Source organism: Cetorhinus maximus, chromosome 25 (genome assembly GCF_964194155.1).
Source record: "Cetorhinus maximus chromosome 25, sCetMax3.hap1.1, whole genome shotgun sequence".
NCBI lineage: Eukaryota > Metazoa > Chordata > Chondrichthyes > Lamniformes > Cetorhinidae > Cetorhinus > Cetorhinus maximus.
In genome coordinates this window covers 25008528-25025398 of record NC_135903.1, presented here as the reverse complement: position 1 = coordinate 25025398, position 16871 = coordinate 25008528, and the positions used below count along the sequence as shown (strand labels likewise).

The window sequence follows — 16871 nt, the reverse complement described above, 5'->3', positions numbered from 1 at the left end:
TTCCCACTGGTTCCCATTTGGAATTGCCGCTTAGTCATTCACAAGCTAAAGCACCAGCACTTGATCTCTGACATGAGTTTTAAGACCCTCACATGGAAACCATTGCTGTTTTTGCATTGTTTCAATGAACAGTGCGTTCATAGTCAGCCATACTTGATATCACATTCTGAGAGGGTGGTCCTTCGGAATCATCTTTGGGTATTACCTAATATCATTTCCAAGTCTTATTTGGATCAGGAAATTATCTCGTTGTTTTGCCTGCTGCCATTTAAGCCAAGAGTAGAATAATGATTTCACTAAGTAGTTGCTTGCAGAGACCCAAGCTATTAGGTCAATGAGGAATAGCTGTCAACTATCTTATCTCCCACAAAAATCAACTTTGACAATCCTAATGGTTAGCATTTCTCTATTGTGGTAAGTATCCAAGGCAAGCCAGTAACTGAGCAGTGGGTGACCAAGCGAGTGATTAAGTGTATCTAGTGGTCCTGCAGGTAAGGAGTCCAGTGTTATAATGTGGCAGATGATGTGTGCCAGGTGAACCAAATCCACGAGGAAAACTTGATCGCGCTATCATAACCGCTTTGCAATTTGTATTTATTACGAGAAGATGTGTGCACTGAATTCAAAAGTAATAAGTTCACCAAGACCTTTAGAAAGTTTAAAAGTTAAATTCACAAAATAAAGATTTCAAGCACATACATAAGACTACAATTACTTACTACTACAATAATTCCTAAAATTCCTAATTTACCTGACGCCCAATTACACCCCCTTTAAGGCAACAGTCGAAAATAGATTTTAGATTTAAAACAGAACCAGCAAGTGAACACAATAGTCACTTGACAGTGGAATCCCAAATGGCTTTTCCCCAACTTCATTTTCGTTACATAGCAGACTCATGCACATATGACTGGAGGCTTCATTAAGGCTATTTTACATACTCCTGTTAGATCTTAAATGGCCTTCTTTCCACATATCTTTTCATTCTCCTTTATATATGTTTCTCTCTTCTTAATATGTAAATTCTAGTGTTCCATATGTCTTTAAAACTGTATCTTCCCATTATATAAAAAAATTCATCTTGCCAATATTGTCACTAACCTTTGGGAAAAATAAACAGCTCCTTAGCCCTGCTTAGCTAGCTAGTTGTAAAAAGATAAAGATCTCTTTGAAATCCAAATCTCTTCATTTATCTAAAAAATGCAAATCCTCTTCACACCCTACATGATAAGCCAGCATGGAAGTTTATTCATTATCATGTCAAGCATATTTCTATACCTAGCTTCTTTTGATGATTCCAAGCTTGCTGTCTACTTGACTCCAAATGTAATTAAGTCACACAGACAGACTCAACTATACTTAACCCCATAAACCTACTTCACAATAAACCAGAAAAAATATTATGAAAATTATTAGACTTTCATCACATCCAGCTAAGTTAACTATCATTCCACCTGGTCTGTCCTGCATCTTTCAATCAGCTTTCAATTGAATTTGGTCAAAACCAATCCCATTCCCTTCCCACCAACCCTGCTCCCCCAATTCTATGTAAACACCTGCAACCAATCCAAGGACAGATTTCTAGGGTACCATCTTCATTCTTCCCCATGTCGTTAGATAGGGAATCCAGTTCAAATGCAATTGTGTCCAATATGTTATGCATTGACGATACTTATCCACATATAGGGCGGTATTTAATGGAGGCAACGGGGGCCTCGCCCGCCAGCTGAATAACTGGCAAGGACCCTATGTTGCCTCTTTTAGGGAAGGCCTGCTGCCTTAAGTGCCACTTGGGCACTTAACTGGACAGCAGCAGGCCTTCCCCAGGATCAAGGACCCTGGGAGTGAAAGTCCCAGCTACAATCAGACGCTGGCAGTCCTATTGAATATCAGTGCCAGCAGGGTGGCAGTGGCTACTGCTGTACAACAGCTCACCTAAGACTTAGGATCGTCGCTGTATCCCAGGCCACAAATGAGTGATGGCAGGAGAGAGATCGCGGCATTGGGGTTGTAGGGAAGAGGGGAGGAGGGGAATTGGCAGCAAGGGCAGGGGGTGACTCACAGCAGCCAATCCCCCCTTTCCTGATGCTGGGTCCCTTGATCGGGCAGCGAGTGCCTTTGAACAACCACCCCCTCCCCCCAGCCCTTGACCAGGAGCCCACCAACATCTCTGCACGGGTTTGCTTGCCCTGCTCCCCACATGGTGAGCCCTCCGCCTGATGTTGTGTTAACGCCAGCAAAGCAATGGCGGGGTGAAGCCCTTATATGTGGGCATTAATTGTCCACTTAAAGGCCTCAATTGACAGGGGAAGGGAAGGTGGTCCACGGCCCTTCCCACCACAGACTTAATTCAGGTGGTGGCCCTAACTGTGCAACATTGCAACAGTGACTAAACTTCCTATGTAAAGTCCTTTTCAGATGTCCTGGAGTTGTGAAAGGCACCATAGAAATGCAAGTTTTTTTTTATTTTTCTAGCTATATACATTAACTGCTAATAAATCTCTGAAAACGCATAGAAAAGATACAAATGAACACCAAAGTTAAGTCTGCAGCATCTTTTGTTGGGTCCAATCTATCCGTTGATTTTAGACGAGTTTCAGACTTTAGTATTACCAAAAACCTACTGATCTCTGACCTCCGCAAACATGGGTGGATTTTTTTTTGCGGAGTCTTTGCTAAATACGTAAGTGCATACAACTTAGAAAAGATATTCCAATTTAGGCAGTTATTTGAGCTTGAGCAATATCAGTCATTCCTGTTCAAGAATATCAAATGGAATACAGTATGAACAGCTGCTCAGAAAGGGCTTTCAATCCACAAATGTTTGATGCACTCAGCCCATGACCCTGTGCACACCATTTTGTATGCCAGGAGTAGATTACCACTTGCCTAACAATAGCACACATAGGAGTCTAATATGGGTGCATTAAAGCTTTGTCCATTGGAGTCTTTAACCCATTATTTGAATGAAAGAAACTCAGACTTTGGGAATCTCAATTTTTTTTTCATTTCTGTCTCATGGCTTCCTTTTAGGGAAATAGAATTTCTGAAAAAAGAAACAGCTCAAAGGAGAACATTAGAAGAAACTGAAAATTCACATAAAGAAGAGATTGAGAAACTTCAGAGTAAGGTATGGCTCCAGACTGCTAAGAGTAGAATATTACCAGTGACATTTGTAATGTAATCATAGAAACATCTCATTGTGAATATATCATTTGTATACCTTAGGTTATCATATATCCCAATATTGTATATTTCAATATTGTATGTCTCAAATCTGCTTTTTAAAAAGCTCTAATTTATCTTAAAATACTTAAGAACATAAAAATTAGGATGCAGCCCCTTGAACCTGCTGCACCATTCAATAAAATCAAGGCTGAATTTCTATATCCACTATTGCCATATCCCTTAATTCCCTTCATGCTCAAAAACCTAACAATTTCAGACTTGAATAAACTCACATACTGAGCATCCACAGCCTCTGGGGTAGAGAATTCCAAAGTTCACCACCGTCTGAGTGAAGAAATTTCTCCTCATCTCAGTCCTAAATGGCTGACCCCAGGCGGAGTTTTACCGCCTCACTGAGACGGGGACAGATGCGGCCAGCCTTCAAAAGCCATTGACTTTGGCGGGACTGTAAAATCCTGCTGCCGTAAAATTCCGCCCTTTGACCCTTTGTTCTAGACTGTTCAGCCAGTGGAAATAACCTCTTTCCCATATGAATCTACTCTGTTGAACCCTTCAAGAGTTTCCAATTGTTCATTGAGTTTCAATGAGATCGCCTCTCATTCTTCTGAACTCCAGAGAATATAGGCCCAGACTCTACTCAGAGGAGAGCCCTCTCATCAAAAGAGGACTCACTCTGGGATAGAAATTTGTTTTGGGCAGTAGTGTATAATGGGTGTTACCGCATTGGCCACCTGTTATACCCCCCCCATTGATATTTAGTTGCATGGCACAGCATGTCAGGGCTCTAACTTGTACAATCCATTATACCTGTTCTGAAACTCATTAAGGATAGGATGCTGGCTTGTGTGACTTTTGCACTCTCTGCCTCAGAAGGTGGTGGAAGCAGGGTCACTGTATATTTTTAAGGCAGAGCTAGATAGATTCTTGTTAGGCGAGGCAATCAAAGGTTATCAGGGGTAGATGGGAATGTGGAACACGAAACACAAACAGATCAGCCATGATCTTATTGAATGGAGGAGCAGGCTCGAGGGGCCAAATGGCCTACTTCTGCTCTGACTTTGTATGGCTCATTCTTCAACTCATAAAGGAAATGGTTGATTTTGGGAAAGGATGTCCACTGGAGGGCACTCTTACCTCTGGAATACAATCACTGTTTCGGCAGCTATATGCATCTTTTTGGACCTCGCACATTCTACTCATCGCTGATTTACAAAAGTAGGGTTTTTTAATTACAATTCATAAGTACTTCCCTTGATACCTATAGAAAGCACAGTGCGTATTATAAACAGACAACGTAAACAAATAAAGTGAGTTGTCTGACAATGTGTAGTGTTCACTTGCGTAATGCTGCCTCAGCTGAACAGTACTTTGTCTTTGATTAATGCCTGATGATTACCCCTTTGAGGACTGAAAGGCTCTTATTCAGCGCTCAAGATACAATGCACTTGTGTCTCCAAATACCCTTAATCCCAGCAACTATAGCTAGGCAGTATACAGGAACATAAATATTTAACACAATATTGTCGGAATGACCCCGAAGAATTGCATTCTTGCAATACCCTGAATTAATGGAAGCTCCTCAAGTTCTGAAGCAGTATGTTTTCTACCTTTAAAAAATAAGGGTCAATGTATGTCGGGATTACACTCTCAATAAGCTCAGTAAGGTTGTGCTCCCAGCAAGGGTTCTGCCATTTTCTAAGTCAATGTTAATTACACTACCCACATTAATCATTTTCCAAAACAATGAATTCTAAATATTTAATGATCAAAAACCTGTGTCGATTTTGAAACTTCAAAGGGTACTTGGACCTCATCAATGTTACGGTGTTTGTGGTATCACTCGGTGATTGTTTTGTACATACTAGTGAACAGACCCTTCAGAAAGAGCAAGGCTATAGTGCTCCAGGGATTATACATCTACAATCTAAAGCTGGTGATATTTGCAGATGAGCCCTTAATGCATTTGTATGACATTCCATTTCAGCAGAAAGTTCAAACCATTTAAAATAAATAGTTTAACAGTTGCATAAACCAATGCAGGGATGTCATATGAGCGCACTTAAGTAAGCATTGATCCACTGAGGTTGGCAATAGTGATTTCTAAGAAGAGATTTATTGGAAAAGCCTGAGCAGATACCAAGGTCTGCTTTCCTCTGTTCACTGATTTCATCATAAAGTTGAAATGCATAACCAGTGATGAAAATACAAGTTCTAGGATGAGCAAAGGGTTTCTGCTAAGCCAGACAGGATCTCCTTACTGTTATAGCCATGCTATTAATATGACTGGACCAGCTGCTCTTTGTAAACCCAATGTTTTTGTCATTATAGGAAAAGTATTAGAACTAGGGAAGGGGTAGATTGAAATAAAAACAAAAAACTACTGCAGATGCTGGAAATCCAAAACAAAAACAGAATTACCTGGAAAAACTCAGCAGGTCTGGCAGCATCGGCGGAGAAGAAAAGAGTCGACGTTTCGAGTCCTCATGACCCTTCAGCAGAACTGAGTAAAGTTAAGAGAGGGGTGAAATATAAGCTGGTTTAAGGTGGTGGGGGGGTGGGGGGGCAGGGGTGGGGGAGAGAAGTTGAGGGGGGGTTTGTAAGGACAAGCAAGCAGTGGTAGGAGCAGATAATCAAAAGATGCCACAGACAAAGGAACAAAGACGTGTAAAAGGTGGTGATATTATCTAAGAGAATGTGCTAATTAAGAATGGATGGCAGGACACTCAAGGTACAGCTCTAGTGGGGGTGGGGTGGAAAGACTGACAGGGTATTATAGTTATAGATTTAAAAATAATGGAAATAGGTGGGAAAAGAAAAATCTATATAAATTATTGGAAAAACCAAAAGGGAGGGGGAAGAAACAGGGTGGGGATGGAGGAGGGAGTTCAAGATCTAAAGTTGTTGAATTCAATATTCAGCCCGGAAGGCTGTAAAGTTCCTAGTCGGAAGATGAAGTGCTGTTCCTCCAGTTTGCGTTGGGCTTCACTGGAACAATGCAGCAAGCCAAGGACAGACATGTGGGCAAGAGAACAGGGTGGAGTGTTAAAATGCCAAGCGACAGGGAGGTTTGGGTCTTTCTTGCGGACAGACCGCAGGTGTTCTGCAAAGCGTCGCCCAGTTTGCGTTTGGTCTCTCCAATGTAGAGGAGACCGCATTGGGAGCAACAAATGCAACACCTCCCCCCCCACCCCCAATCTTAAACCAGCTTATATTTCACCCCTCTCCTAACTTTACTCAGTTCTGCTGAAGGTTCATGAGGACTCGAAACGTCAACTCTTTTCTTCTCCGCCGATGCTGCCAGACCTGCTGAGTTTTTCCAGGTAATTCTGTTTTTGTAAGGGGTAGATTGAAGATTTGCTGCAATAACACTGGGGCAGAATTTTACAACCCTCGCCAGCTGTTTTGTAGGCTGGGGGGCCTATAAAGTTCTGTGACTGTACTTCCCACCACATACCCGCCTCCCCCTAATCTGGACACAATTTAACTGGGGGGCAGGTAAGGTCTAGAGCCTGCCTTCACCCCAGTTGAGGCCCTTAAATGGCCATCTGTTTTCCCCCAGGCCACAATGTTTAGGCTGGTGGGAGGAAGTCAGTTAACAGGAGGACAATACTCAACAGGTTAGCGTGCTTGGGCCTCAGGCGGGAGGGAGTGGGTGCCCCCCTCATGGACCCCCCCCTTTCCCGATCAGGGGACCACCTTATGTCTGTCCACCCCAAGGTGCCCACTCTACCCCTCCACCTCCGCTTTGCAACCTGGCCCCAGCCCCCTCGACCCCACCTCCCATGGCCTCCTCTCCTGATCTCGCTGAGAGACGCCGGTCTTACCTGTACCCTGGGTTCTCGCCACTTTGTTCCCTCGGACTTGGCCCAGCAAGGGCCACCATTCCCGGCTGGAGGGATTAGCCAGCAGCTCTGTATGGCAGGATTTCTTCCCCAGATAGGGCAGATAGTCCTGCCTCCTGCCAACTAATGCTACTCAGAGTGTTAAATGGCGTGGCGTGCACTCCCCACTGATGTTTTCAATGGCAGGGCAATGCCCGGGAATGAACGTTTATAATCATGATAAAAGCTGGAACAGAGAAGGTAAAGTAGAAATAAAGAGACTTCAAAATTGCAGAAGTTTTATTTACCGCTGTAAACAGTGAAAGGTTGGTTCCACTAGTTGAAAAAGCAGTAACTAAGTAGCACAGGGTCTGGAGAGCTACTGGGTGCCTCTCTCGGGATGCATTCAGCGTAATGTTACTGTGTTAATTGTGCTAAATAAACAGGGATGTAGGTTGCCCATTCTAAGTAACCAATTGGGTGCTTTAACAAAATTAGTGCTTTTTTTTAAGCTTCAAATGACCAAGTACACAAAACCAAACCAATTTCACATTGTACAGGCGGACTCATTTCTGAGGCTCCAGCACTACGATAGTATTCAAAATAACAACAGCTCCAATTCTCCAGCCTACATGCACCATTAGCAAGGTTATATATGTGCTGTATGATGCATATTTTGACACCTTTTTTGGCAATATGCATCCCAGCCCTGGAACCTCACAAAATGACTCCTCAAGCCTGTATGCCTCAGGCTCAATTGCCCTCTCTATTTCTAAGCCAGTGCTTTTATTATTAACCATAAATTTTATCAGTCAAATCCAATCCCTCGTGCAGCTGCTGAATAACAGGACAATGTCTCCTATTGTTTTGCAGCTTTTTAATTAAAAAAAAACATTGAAGAAGTTTGCTTCTGCAACGGAATCAACTAATATTGGATCCCATGTTAGGGCGCAATAAGCTTGGTTTTCTGGTTTTAAAAAAGGTTTTAATTCCCAGGGCCTCTGAAAGTTGCAGACACGGATTTAAGGTTTTGGGCAAGGGATGCAGGGGAGTAGGGATAAAGTGAGGAAGAACCTTTTTACACAGTGAATGGTAATGACCTGGAACTCACTGCCTACAAGGGTGGTAGAAGCAGAGATGATCAGTGATTTCAAAAGGAAATTGGATGGGCACTTGAAGGAAATAAACTTGCAAGGCCAAGGTATAGTCCAGGGGACTGGGACTGACTGGTTTGCTCTAACTGGAGCCAGCACAGACTCGATGGGTCAAATCCTTAAGTGCTGTAATGATTCTATCTCTGACAGGGACAAACTGCCCACAGTAATCGTCCAGCTAATTCCAGAGAATAGTGACCATCTACTATTTGCAGTACTATATATACTGTACTCCCTCAGAATATATTCAAAGAAAGATATCTATGCCAGACATTAATATGGAGTGGCATGAGAATAAATCAGAGGAAGGAGGATATGCAAAATGTGAGAAATGCTTGAACAAAATAAATTTTAAGATGATATTGTTTATGAATACATATTGACAAAGATAGTTAAATATGCACACTTGGAATTTCCATGGTTGGTGAGGGCTGCCCTTCTAATTATCCACCATAACTTCAGTGGAAGATCTTCAGAAACCCCAGAGAAACAGCTGATTGTGCTGTTTCTCCAGAATTTGGGCTGCAGTTATGGCAGACAGTCAGGAAAACTCTCACATGATACAAATGTATTTCTGCTCTCCAGTATCTGCATCATGTAATGGTCCACTGTGAGGGTCTCCAATAATTCTTCATCTGGCATGCCATAGACTGGTTTCCAAAAACCAGGAATTCTCTTGGGCCTGGGAAAACCTGTCTAGTCTCTTTTGGTGCTAGTTGGCAGAGTACCTTACCCATCTTTCTCGTTCGCACGTTAGGTGCCTATCAGGGACCATACTCTGTTATTTACATTAGGTTATATCAGTGTTTATCTGGCAACTCCCTTCGGTGCTCTGCTTTCATGAACTGACAATTAATTAGACAGTCTGTGACTCCTTTGCACATAAGTTAATTTGAATTGCCAGAATTAATGCATATTTTATTGCTTCCGCCTTGGAATCACACACTGAATTAATTTCTCAGAGCCTTTCAATTTCTGTTTAACTTTTCACAGTTGATCTCCTCAGATTTGTCGCCCAAGTAATGGCTTTGCTCCCAATAAATTATCTTTCAGACTTATCCTTCAATAATTTGGACCATTTAATCACACCCTTTGCATGTTGTAATATGTCTGAGTGGTAAGCGATCCGCTCAACCAAGTCAAAATTTGACACATAAATGGAATTTTTGATTTATTTCTTCCTTTATATGCCAGTTCTAAATGGAAGTGGAATATCGCACTTTTTAAGAGATTTATGCTCTTACAGGGTTTGACTCTGTAAGGGAGGCAGGCAGCGAGTCACATAGCTCTTACCTTGTCAATCTGGATCTCAGCACAGACCCCTGACCTAAATAGCAGGGCTGCTCCAACCTCATCTTGTGCTATGGGAAAACTCCAGGTCATTTCCCATGTTCTGGATTGTGCAGGAAGTGTTGCCAGGTGTAGCAACTTGAGCTCTGACTTTCGGAGCTTGAGCAGCAGCTGGGGTCACAGTGTCACATCCATGAGGGTGAGAGCTTCTTGGATAGCATGTTTATAGATGGTCACCCCACAGGTTAAGAGTATGCAGGGACAGAGGAAATGGGTGACCACCAGACAGTCAAAAAGAAACAGGCAGGTAGTACAGGAGTTCCCTGAGTGCATCCCACTCTCCAACCAGTATTCAATTCTGAATACTGATGGGAGTGATGGTTCATCAGGGGAGTGCAGCCAGAGCCAAATCCTTGGCACCACGGGTGGCTCAGCTGTACAGGGGGGTACCAGGAAGACTGGAAGAGCAATAGTGATAGGTGATTCGATAGTTAGGGGAATAGATGGGTGTTTCTGTGGCCACAGTCGTGAATCCAGGATGGTATGTTGCCTCTTTGGTGTCAGGGTCAGCGATGTCATTGAGCGGCTGCAGAGCACCCTAAGATGGGCAGGGTGAACAGCCAGCAGTCGTGGTCCACATTGGTACCAATGACATAGGTAGAAGGAAGAATGTGGTCATACAGTCAGAATTTAGGGAGCTAGGTAGAAAATTAGCAAGCAGGACCTCAAAACAAGTATTCTCCAGATTACTCCCAGTACCATGTGCTAGTGAGTATAGAAATAGGAGGATAAAGCAGATGAATACATGGCTGGAAAGATGGTGCAGGAAGGAGGGTTGTAGATTCTTGGGACATTGGGACCGGCTCTGGGGGAGATGGGACCTGTATAGGAATGTGGGAACCAGAAGATAATAACAGAGAGGTATACCAAGTTACACAATATGCTGGGAGATAGAATAGAGAATAGTAAGATAAAAGGGGGGTCAGAGTAAGGAGAGAGTAATAAAGTCGAAATCAGGATTCAAGGGCATGTATGTGAATGCGTGGAGTGTGGTTAATAAGGTCAGTGAGTTATAGGCACAGATTGATATGTGGAAATATGATGTGGCTGAAACAGAGACCTAGCTCAAAGAAGGGCAGGACTGGGCGTTAAGTATTCCTGGATGCAAGGTGCTCAGGAAAGATAGGAAAGGAAAAAAAAGGGGAGGGGTGGCAGTATTGATTAAGGAGAGCATTGCAGTGCTGGAGAAAGATAATATCCCAGAGGGGTCGAGAACAGAATCTATTTGGTTAGAGCTAAGCAACAAAGAGTTTGTGATTATATTGCTCGGAGTAGTCTTTAGGCCACCAACTAGTGGGAAAGATGTAGGGGAACAAATTTGCAAGGAAATTACAGAGAAGCGCTAAAAATATAGGGTAGTTATCATGAGGGACTTTAATTACCCAAACATAGACTGGGATATTAGTGGTGTAAAAAGCAGAGAAGGGCAAGTTTCTAGAGTGTGCTCAGGAAAATTTTCTACAGCACTCTGTTTCCAGTCTAACGAGAAAGGAGTCACTGCTAGACCTGGTTCTTGAGAATGAGGTGAGCCAAGTGGATCGAGTGTCAGCCAGAGGACATTTAGCCAACAGCGATCATTGTGTCATAAGTTTTAGGCTGACATGAAAAAGGACAAAGAATAATCCAGAGTAAGAATAATTAACTGGGGGAAAGACAACTTCAATGGGGTAAGAATGGACTAAATAAATTGGAGTCAAAAGTTGACAGGAGGGACAATAGCTGAACAGTGGGCTACCTTCAAAGAAGAGATAGTTCAGGCACAGTCAGTCCCTTGAAAGGGAGAAAGAGGGCAAACAAATCCAGAGCTCCCTGGATGACAAAAAAGAAAGAAATTAAGATAAGGAAGAAAAAGTATGCCTATGACAGATGTCAGGTAGAAAATACAATTGAGAACCAGGCTGAATATAGAAGGATCAGAGGGGAAGTGATCAGAGGATCAGAGGAAAACAAATAAGAGAAACAAAGAGGAAGTATGAAAAGAGACTGTCAGCTAACATAAAAGGGAATCCCAAAGTCTTTCCTAGTCATATAAATAGTAGAAGGGTGGTAAAAGGAGGAGTAGGGCCAATTAGGGAGGAAAAAGGGGATTTACACATAGAGACAGAGGCCATAGCTAAGGAATTAAATGAATACTTTGCATCTGTCTTTACCAAGGAAGAAGGTGCTACCCAGGCCATGGTGAAAGAAGATGTAATTCAGGCACTTGAAGGGTTTAAAATTGATAAGGAGGAGGTATTGGATAGGCTAACTGTACTTAAAGTTGCCATGGCACCAGGACCGAATGAGATGCATCCAAGGAGACTGAGGAAAGTGAGAGTGGAAATTGCGGAGGCGCTGGTCATAATTTTTCAGTCTTCCTTAGTCTGAGGTGTGATGCCAGAGAACTGGAGAATTTCAGATGTTACATCCTTGTTCAATAAAGGGTGTGAAGATAAGCCCAGTAACTACAGGCCAATCAGTTTAACTTCGGTGGCGGGGAAACTTCTAGAAACAATAACTCGGGACCAAATTAATAGTCACACGGACAAATGCAGGTTCATTAAGGAAAGCCAGCATGGATTTCTTAGGGGAAAATCATGTTTAACTAACTTGCTGGAGATTTTTGAAGAGGTGGCAGCAAATGTTGATGAGGGACATGCTGTTGATGCGGCACACATGGGACTTCTAAAAGGCATTTGATACAGTGCCGCATAACAGACTTGTGAGCAAAGTTATAGCTTATGGAATAAAAGGGAAAGTAGCAACATGGATACGGAATTGGCTGAGTGTCAGGAAACAGAGGCCAGGGTTTTAAGGCCCTACCATGGCGTGTCTCCCCCTGGAGGATGCGACGAGCCATTTAAATCTCCATTCAGTTTGGCGGGACTGTAATATCCTGTCGGACGGGAGGGGGTGTAAAATCCTGGCCAGAGAATAGTGGTTAATGGATACTTATCGGGCTGGAGGAAGTTTTGTAGTGGAGTTCCCCAGGGGTCAGTGTTGGAACCCTTTGTTTTCCTGATATTTATTAATAACCTAAACCTTGGTGTACAAGGCACAATTTCAAAATTTGCAGACGCTATGAAACTTGGAAACATTGTGAATTGTAAAGAGGGTGGTGTAGAACTTCAAAAGGATATAGGCAAGTTGGTGGAATGGGCGGACAAATGGCAGATGAAATCCAATGCGGAGAAATGCAAGGTGATTCATTTTGGTCGGAGAACACGGAGCGACAATATAAAATAAAGGATACAACTTTAAAGGGGATGCAGGAGCAGAGGGACCTGGGTGTATATGTGCGTAAGTCATTGAAAGTACAGGACTGGTTGGGAGAGTGGTTAAAAATGCTTACAGTATCCTAGGCTTTACTAATAGGGACGTAGAGTGCAAGAGCAAGGAGGTTATGTTGAACTTGTGTAAGGCCTTAGTTCGGCCTCAGCTGGAGTATTGCGACCAGTTCTGGGCGCTGCACTTTAGGAAAGATGTGGAGGCATTGGAGAGAGTGTAGAAAAGATTCACAAGAAATGCTCCAGGGATGAGGAACTTCAGTTATGAAAATGGATAGGAGAAGTTGGGACTGTTTTCCTTGGCAAAATGAAGGCTGAGAGAAGATTTGATAGACATATACAAAATCATGAGGGGTCTGGACAGAGTAGAGAGGGAGAAGCCGTTCCCAATCATGAAAGGATCAGGAATGAAAGGGCAGAGGTTTAAAATAATTGGTAAAAGAAGCAAAAGCGAAATGAGAAATAAAAAATTCATGCAGTGAGAAGTTAAGGTTTAGAATGCACTGCCTGGCAGTGTGGTGGAGGCAGGTTCAGTCGAGGCATTCAAAAGAGAATTAAACTGTTATTGGAAAGGGAAGAATGTGCAGGGTTATGGGAGAAGACAGGAGAATGGCATTAAGCAAATTGCTCATTGGGAGAGGCAGTGCAGGCACAATGGGCCGAATGGCTTCCTTATGCACTGTAAAAATTCTGTGATTCTGTGAAAAGAATTCTTGGAACAAGGCAACAGACAGTGATTTTGGTGCAACAAGTTAATAGAATTTATTAAGTGAATGATTGAACAAAAATACTTAACATAGGTGACAGTAGACAAGCTTCTTTCAATCCTTGTTCTTCGAAGTTGCCTGGGCACAGGTGATGTTGTCCTTGGTTCTCTTCAGTGACTTCTCTTCTTTAGCTCCTCCTCCTACGATGCTGTGTGCCTCGAGGTCGCTACTTTTATGCCCTCCCCGGGCTGCCCACCTGCACATTCTGCACATTGCCCCCTACCTACGTGTGACCTGGCTATTTGACCCTTGACTACGTGAGGCCTGGCCATCTACCCCAGACTTGCTTGGGCCATTTTTGCACCATTTGCCAACCACGTGACACCAAGGTATGTTTTTGGTGCCGACCTAGCAAGCAGCAGCTCTTTGTGGAATGCACGCCTTTTTTATACTTAACCCTTTAGCTCCTTTGTAGCTGTAAACAGTACAAATCATGAGACAAATTAGGCATCATACAATTCAGAATTTTTCCATAAATAGTATAAACAATATGCTATTCAGAACATCCTCCTAGGAAAATTGACAACATTTTTACAATTTCCCAATCTTAGTGGTGACTTGCCCATTCCAATCTGCCAAACGACATGTCATTTTTTTTGCCATCTACTGGGAAATGTGCTCAAACTGAACAATGGCAATAGCCACCGCTAACAACTGGGCTTCAGTAGATGTTTAAATCAATACAGGCTACTGGCCTGCATATGGTCTGATTCAGGCAAAATGTAAAATTGGAACAGTTTTTCCAGTTCTTATGGTACAGCAGTAATTATACTTCAGACAGACTTCATTAGCTGTGAAGTGCTTTGGCACATCCTGAGGCCATGAAAAGCAGAATATAAATACAAGTTTTTCTTATTGGATGTTCATTGGAAAGAAAAATTACTTTATAACTGGAGTAGCACCACCATAGTGTTTATTTCTTTTGTCCGTAGGAAAGTTCAAATCATTTTGTTTCTTATTTCGTTTCCAGGTGCAAAAAGTAGTCCAAAAAAAAGCGAATGGAATATTAACCTTTACCTCAAGAGAACTAGAATAGGGAAGGGTAGAATTTATACGAGTGTTGTATAAAGCTCTGTTTGGACCAAATCTGGAGTACTGAGTTCAGTTCTACACACTGTACCTCAGGAAGGGGTACAGAGCAGCTTCATCAGAATGACACCAGAGCTAAATTATAAGTGTAGGTTGTATAGATGAGCTCTGTATTCTTGAGCATGGAAGATTTAGCAGGTAATCAAATTGAGATTTTTAAAGTGATTGAAGGATGTCATAGGCTCCTCCTCTTTCAGGTCATAAGAGAGCATTGGCAACCATGGACTTCCAGCAGATTGGCCCATGATTATGCTTGCAAAGTGCTGTAGTAGTTTTCTATTGCCTTCTGCAGCAAGGCTGACCAGGAAACTCACCCACCCTTTACTACCTGCCTGCCATCAGACATATTAGAAATATTTAACAAGCTGATAATCAACCTGTTTGACCACATTATGGATGCACCTTGCATTGCCATCAAGTCCTGGAGTGGGACTTGAACCCAGAGCTTCTGGTCTAGAGGTAGAGACTCTACCACTGCACCACAAGACCTCCCTTTCATAGAATCAATGCAGAGAAACTACATCCTGTGTTTGGAAGTCCAAAATAAGTGGAGATTACCTTAAAATTAGATCTATGCTGTTCAGGAATGAAGTCAGGGGCATTTATTCACACAAAGGGTAGTTGATGTCTGTTAATAGTAGTAAGGGATATGGAACCAAAGCAAGTTAATGGTGTTAAGATACAGATCTCAACCATGATCTAACTTAATGGTGGACCAGACTTGAGGAACTGAATGGTATACCTAAGTACCTATTTCTTTCAACAAGGAGAAAGCAAATTATCCTGCATATGTATACTTGCCTCCATCTCCCCCCCATAACAACCAGTTAGGGACTTGGATTAGGGCAACCATATATTTAAAAGAATTATTGTGTATATTTATTTGCATATTCTTCTTATTTCAGTTCAGTGCATATTTTCCAATTTATAACTTTTTTTTTCAGGTTACAGAACTGGAGACAAGTCTAGAGTCAATGAAAAATTCCAATGCAATTTAGATGCGAAGATGACTTTCCATCACCTGTACTTTAAACAAAACCTTCATGTAGGAGCAACAGGCTTTGAAAAATTGACATTTCCCTGTTTGTTTTCCTCTGGAAGGTTTGTACAATGCACTCGGTGCAAGGAATTGTGTTTAAGGGAAGTTTTGCATTGTTGTCTTACATATAGCAATTTGCCAAGTCACTTTCAAACAGATGGCCAAATCAGAGCTGCTCAGTGAAGTAGGAATGGGCTGCAATGAACTGGTCTGCACTAGGATTGGACTTGATCCTCAAGCCACAGAACTAGTAATTTCCCATTCAGTTTATTTAGTTTATTGAAAAAAATCAAAAGGTTCTAACAAATGAATGTTCATCGAAGGTTCATCATCAATACAAAGGTAAATTGCAAGGTTGCTGTTACTTACAAGTCTTTGGTGACCTATTACTTTAAGAATACAAAGAGGTGTAACCTGTTGTTATGTCATGAGTGAGGATGCACAAGTATTTTTTTTTAACAACTGAAATCAAAGGCAGGTTAAACCAATCGTGTATTTTTTTCTTATTGCGTATGCGATTTCTTTTTGCAAATCAATGTAAACCATAATTATTTTATCTATTCATTTTATTATTTTTCATTCTGTAACGAAAAGCATCATATTAATAATGATATTTTCACTTCAGTGATGGTGTCATTTTATATCTACATTGTGTGACGGTACCAGTACCTGTCTTAATGAAGATTGTTATTAGACATATAATTTTTAAAAATAAACCAAATTTCATTACTTTGTTACTGAACAAGTGAATATGAAGTGGAATTAAACAACTTGTATAGTAAACTTGGAATGTAAAGTTGAATAGTGGTCACTGTAATGGACTAATGAAGTAGATGGTTGCTAAGTTAAAGATACTGAAAATATTGCATTAATGGTATTTGGCTGTTTTTTTAATGTATCTGCTTCCTTATTCCATGCTTATCTTGGGTCTACCAAGCTTTATCATTCATTCCTATTATTATTCATTGTGCCATATTTGGTAGATCTTCCCACTTATTGACATTTCATATGTACAGAATCGAAGATGAGTGTTTGTGTAGATGTATAGCTGAACCCATGTAATTTGTAGTATAAAATGTAAGAAGAACAAAAAGATGACAGAGCTGCACTGTAAAAAGGTTGTTACATGGCTAGGTCAGTTTCTGGAGCTGTGTAATACAGAAGCTAAAGAGTCTGATATCGTGATTGAATGATCT

At 41.8% G+C, this 16871-nt stretch overlaps 1 protein-coding gene across 1 annotated transcript in view; it reads left to right on the top strand.

Moving 5' to 3' along the window:
* ppp1r9ba (protein phosphatase 1, regulatory subunit 9Ba) overlaps positions 1-16541 on the top strand; it is a 222675-nt gene extending 206134 nt beyond the window's left edge. Inside the window, exons 10-11 of the mRNA XM_078529635.1 lie at positions 3034-3130; positions 15581-16541. Of these exons, the coding sequence (XP_078385761.1) occupies positions 3034-3130; positions 15581-15634 (151 nt within the window). The 3' untranslated portion in view covers positions 15635-16541. The remainder of the gene's footprint in view (positions 1-3033; positions 3131-15580) is intronic.
* Positions 16542-16871: the final 330 nt, after the last annotated feature.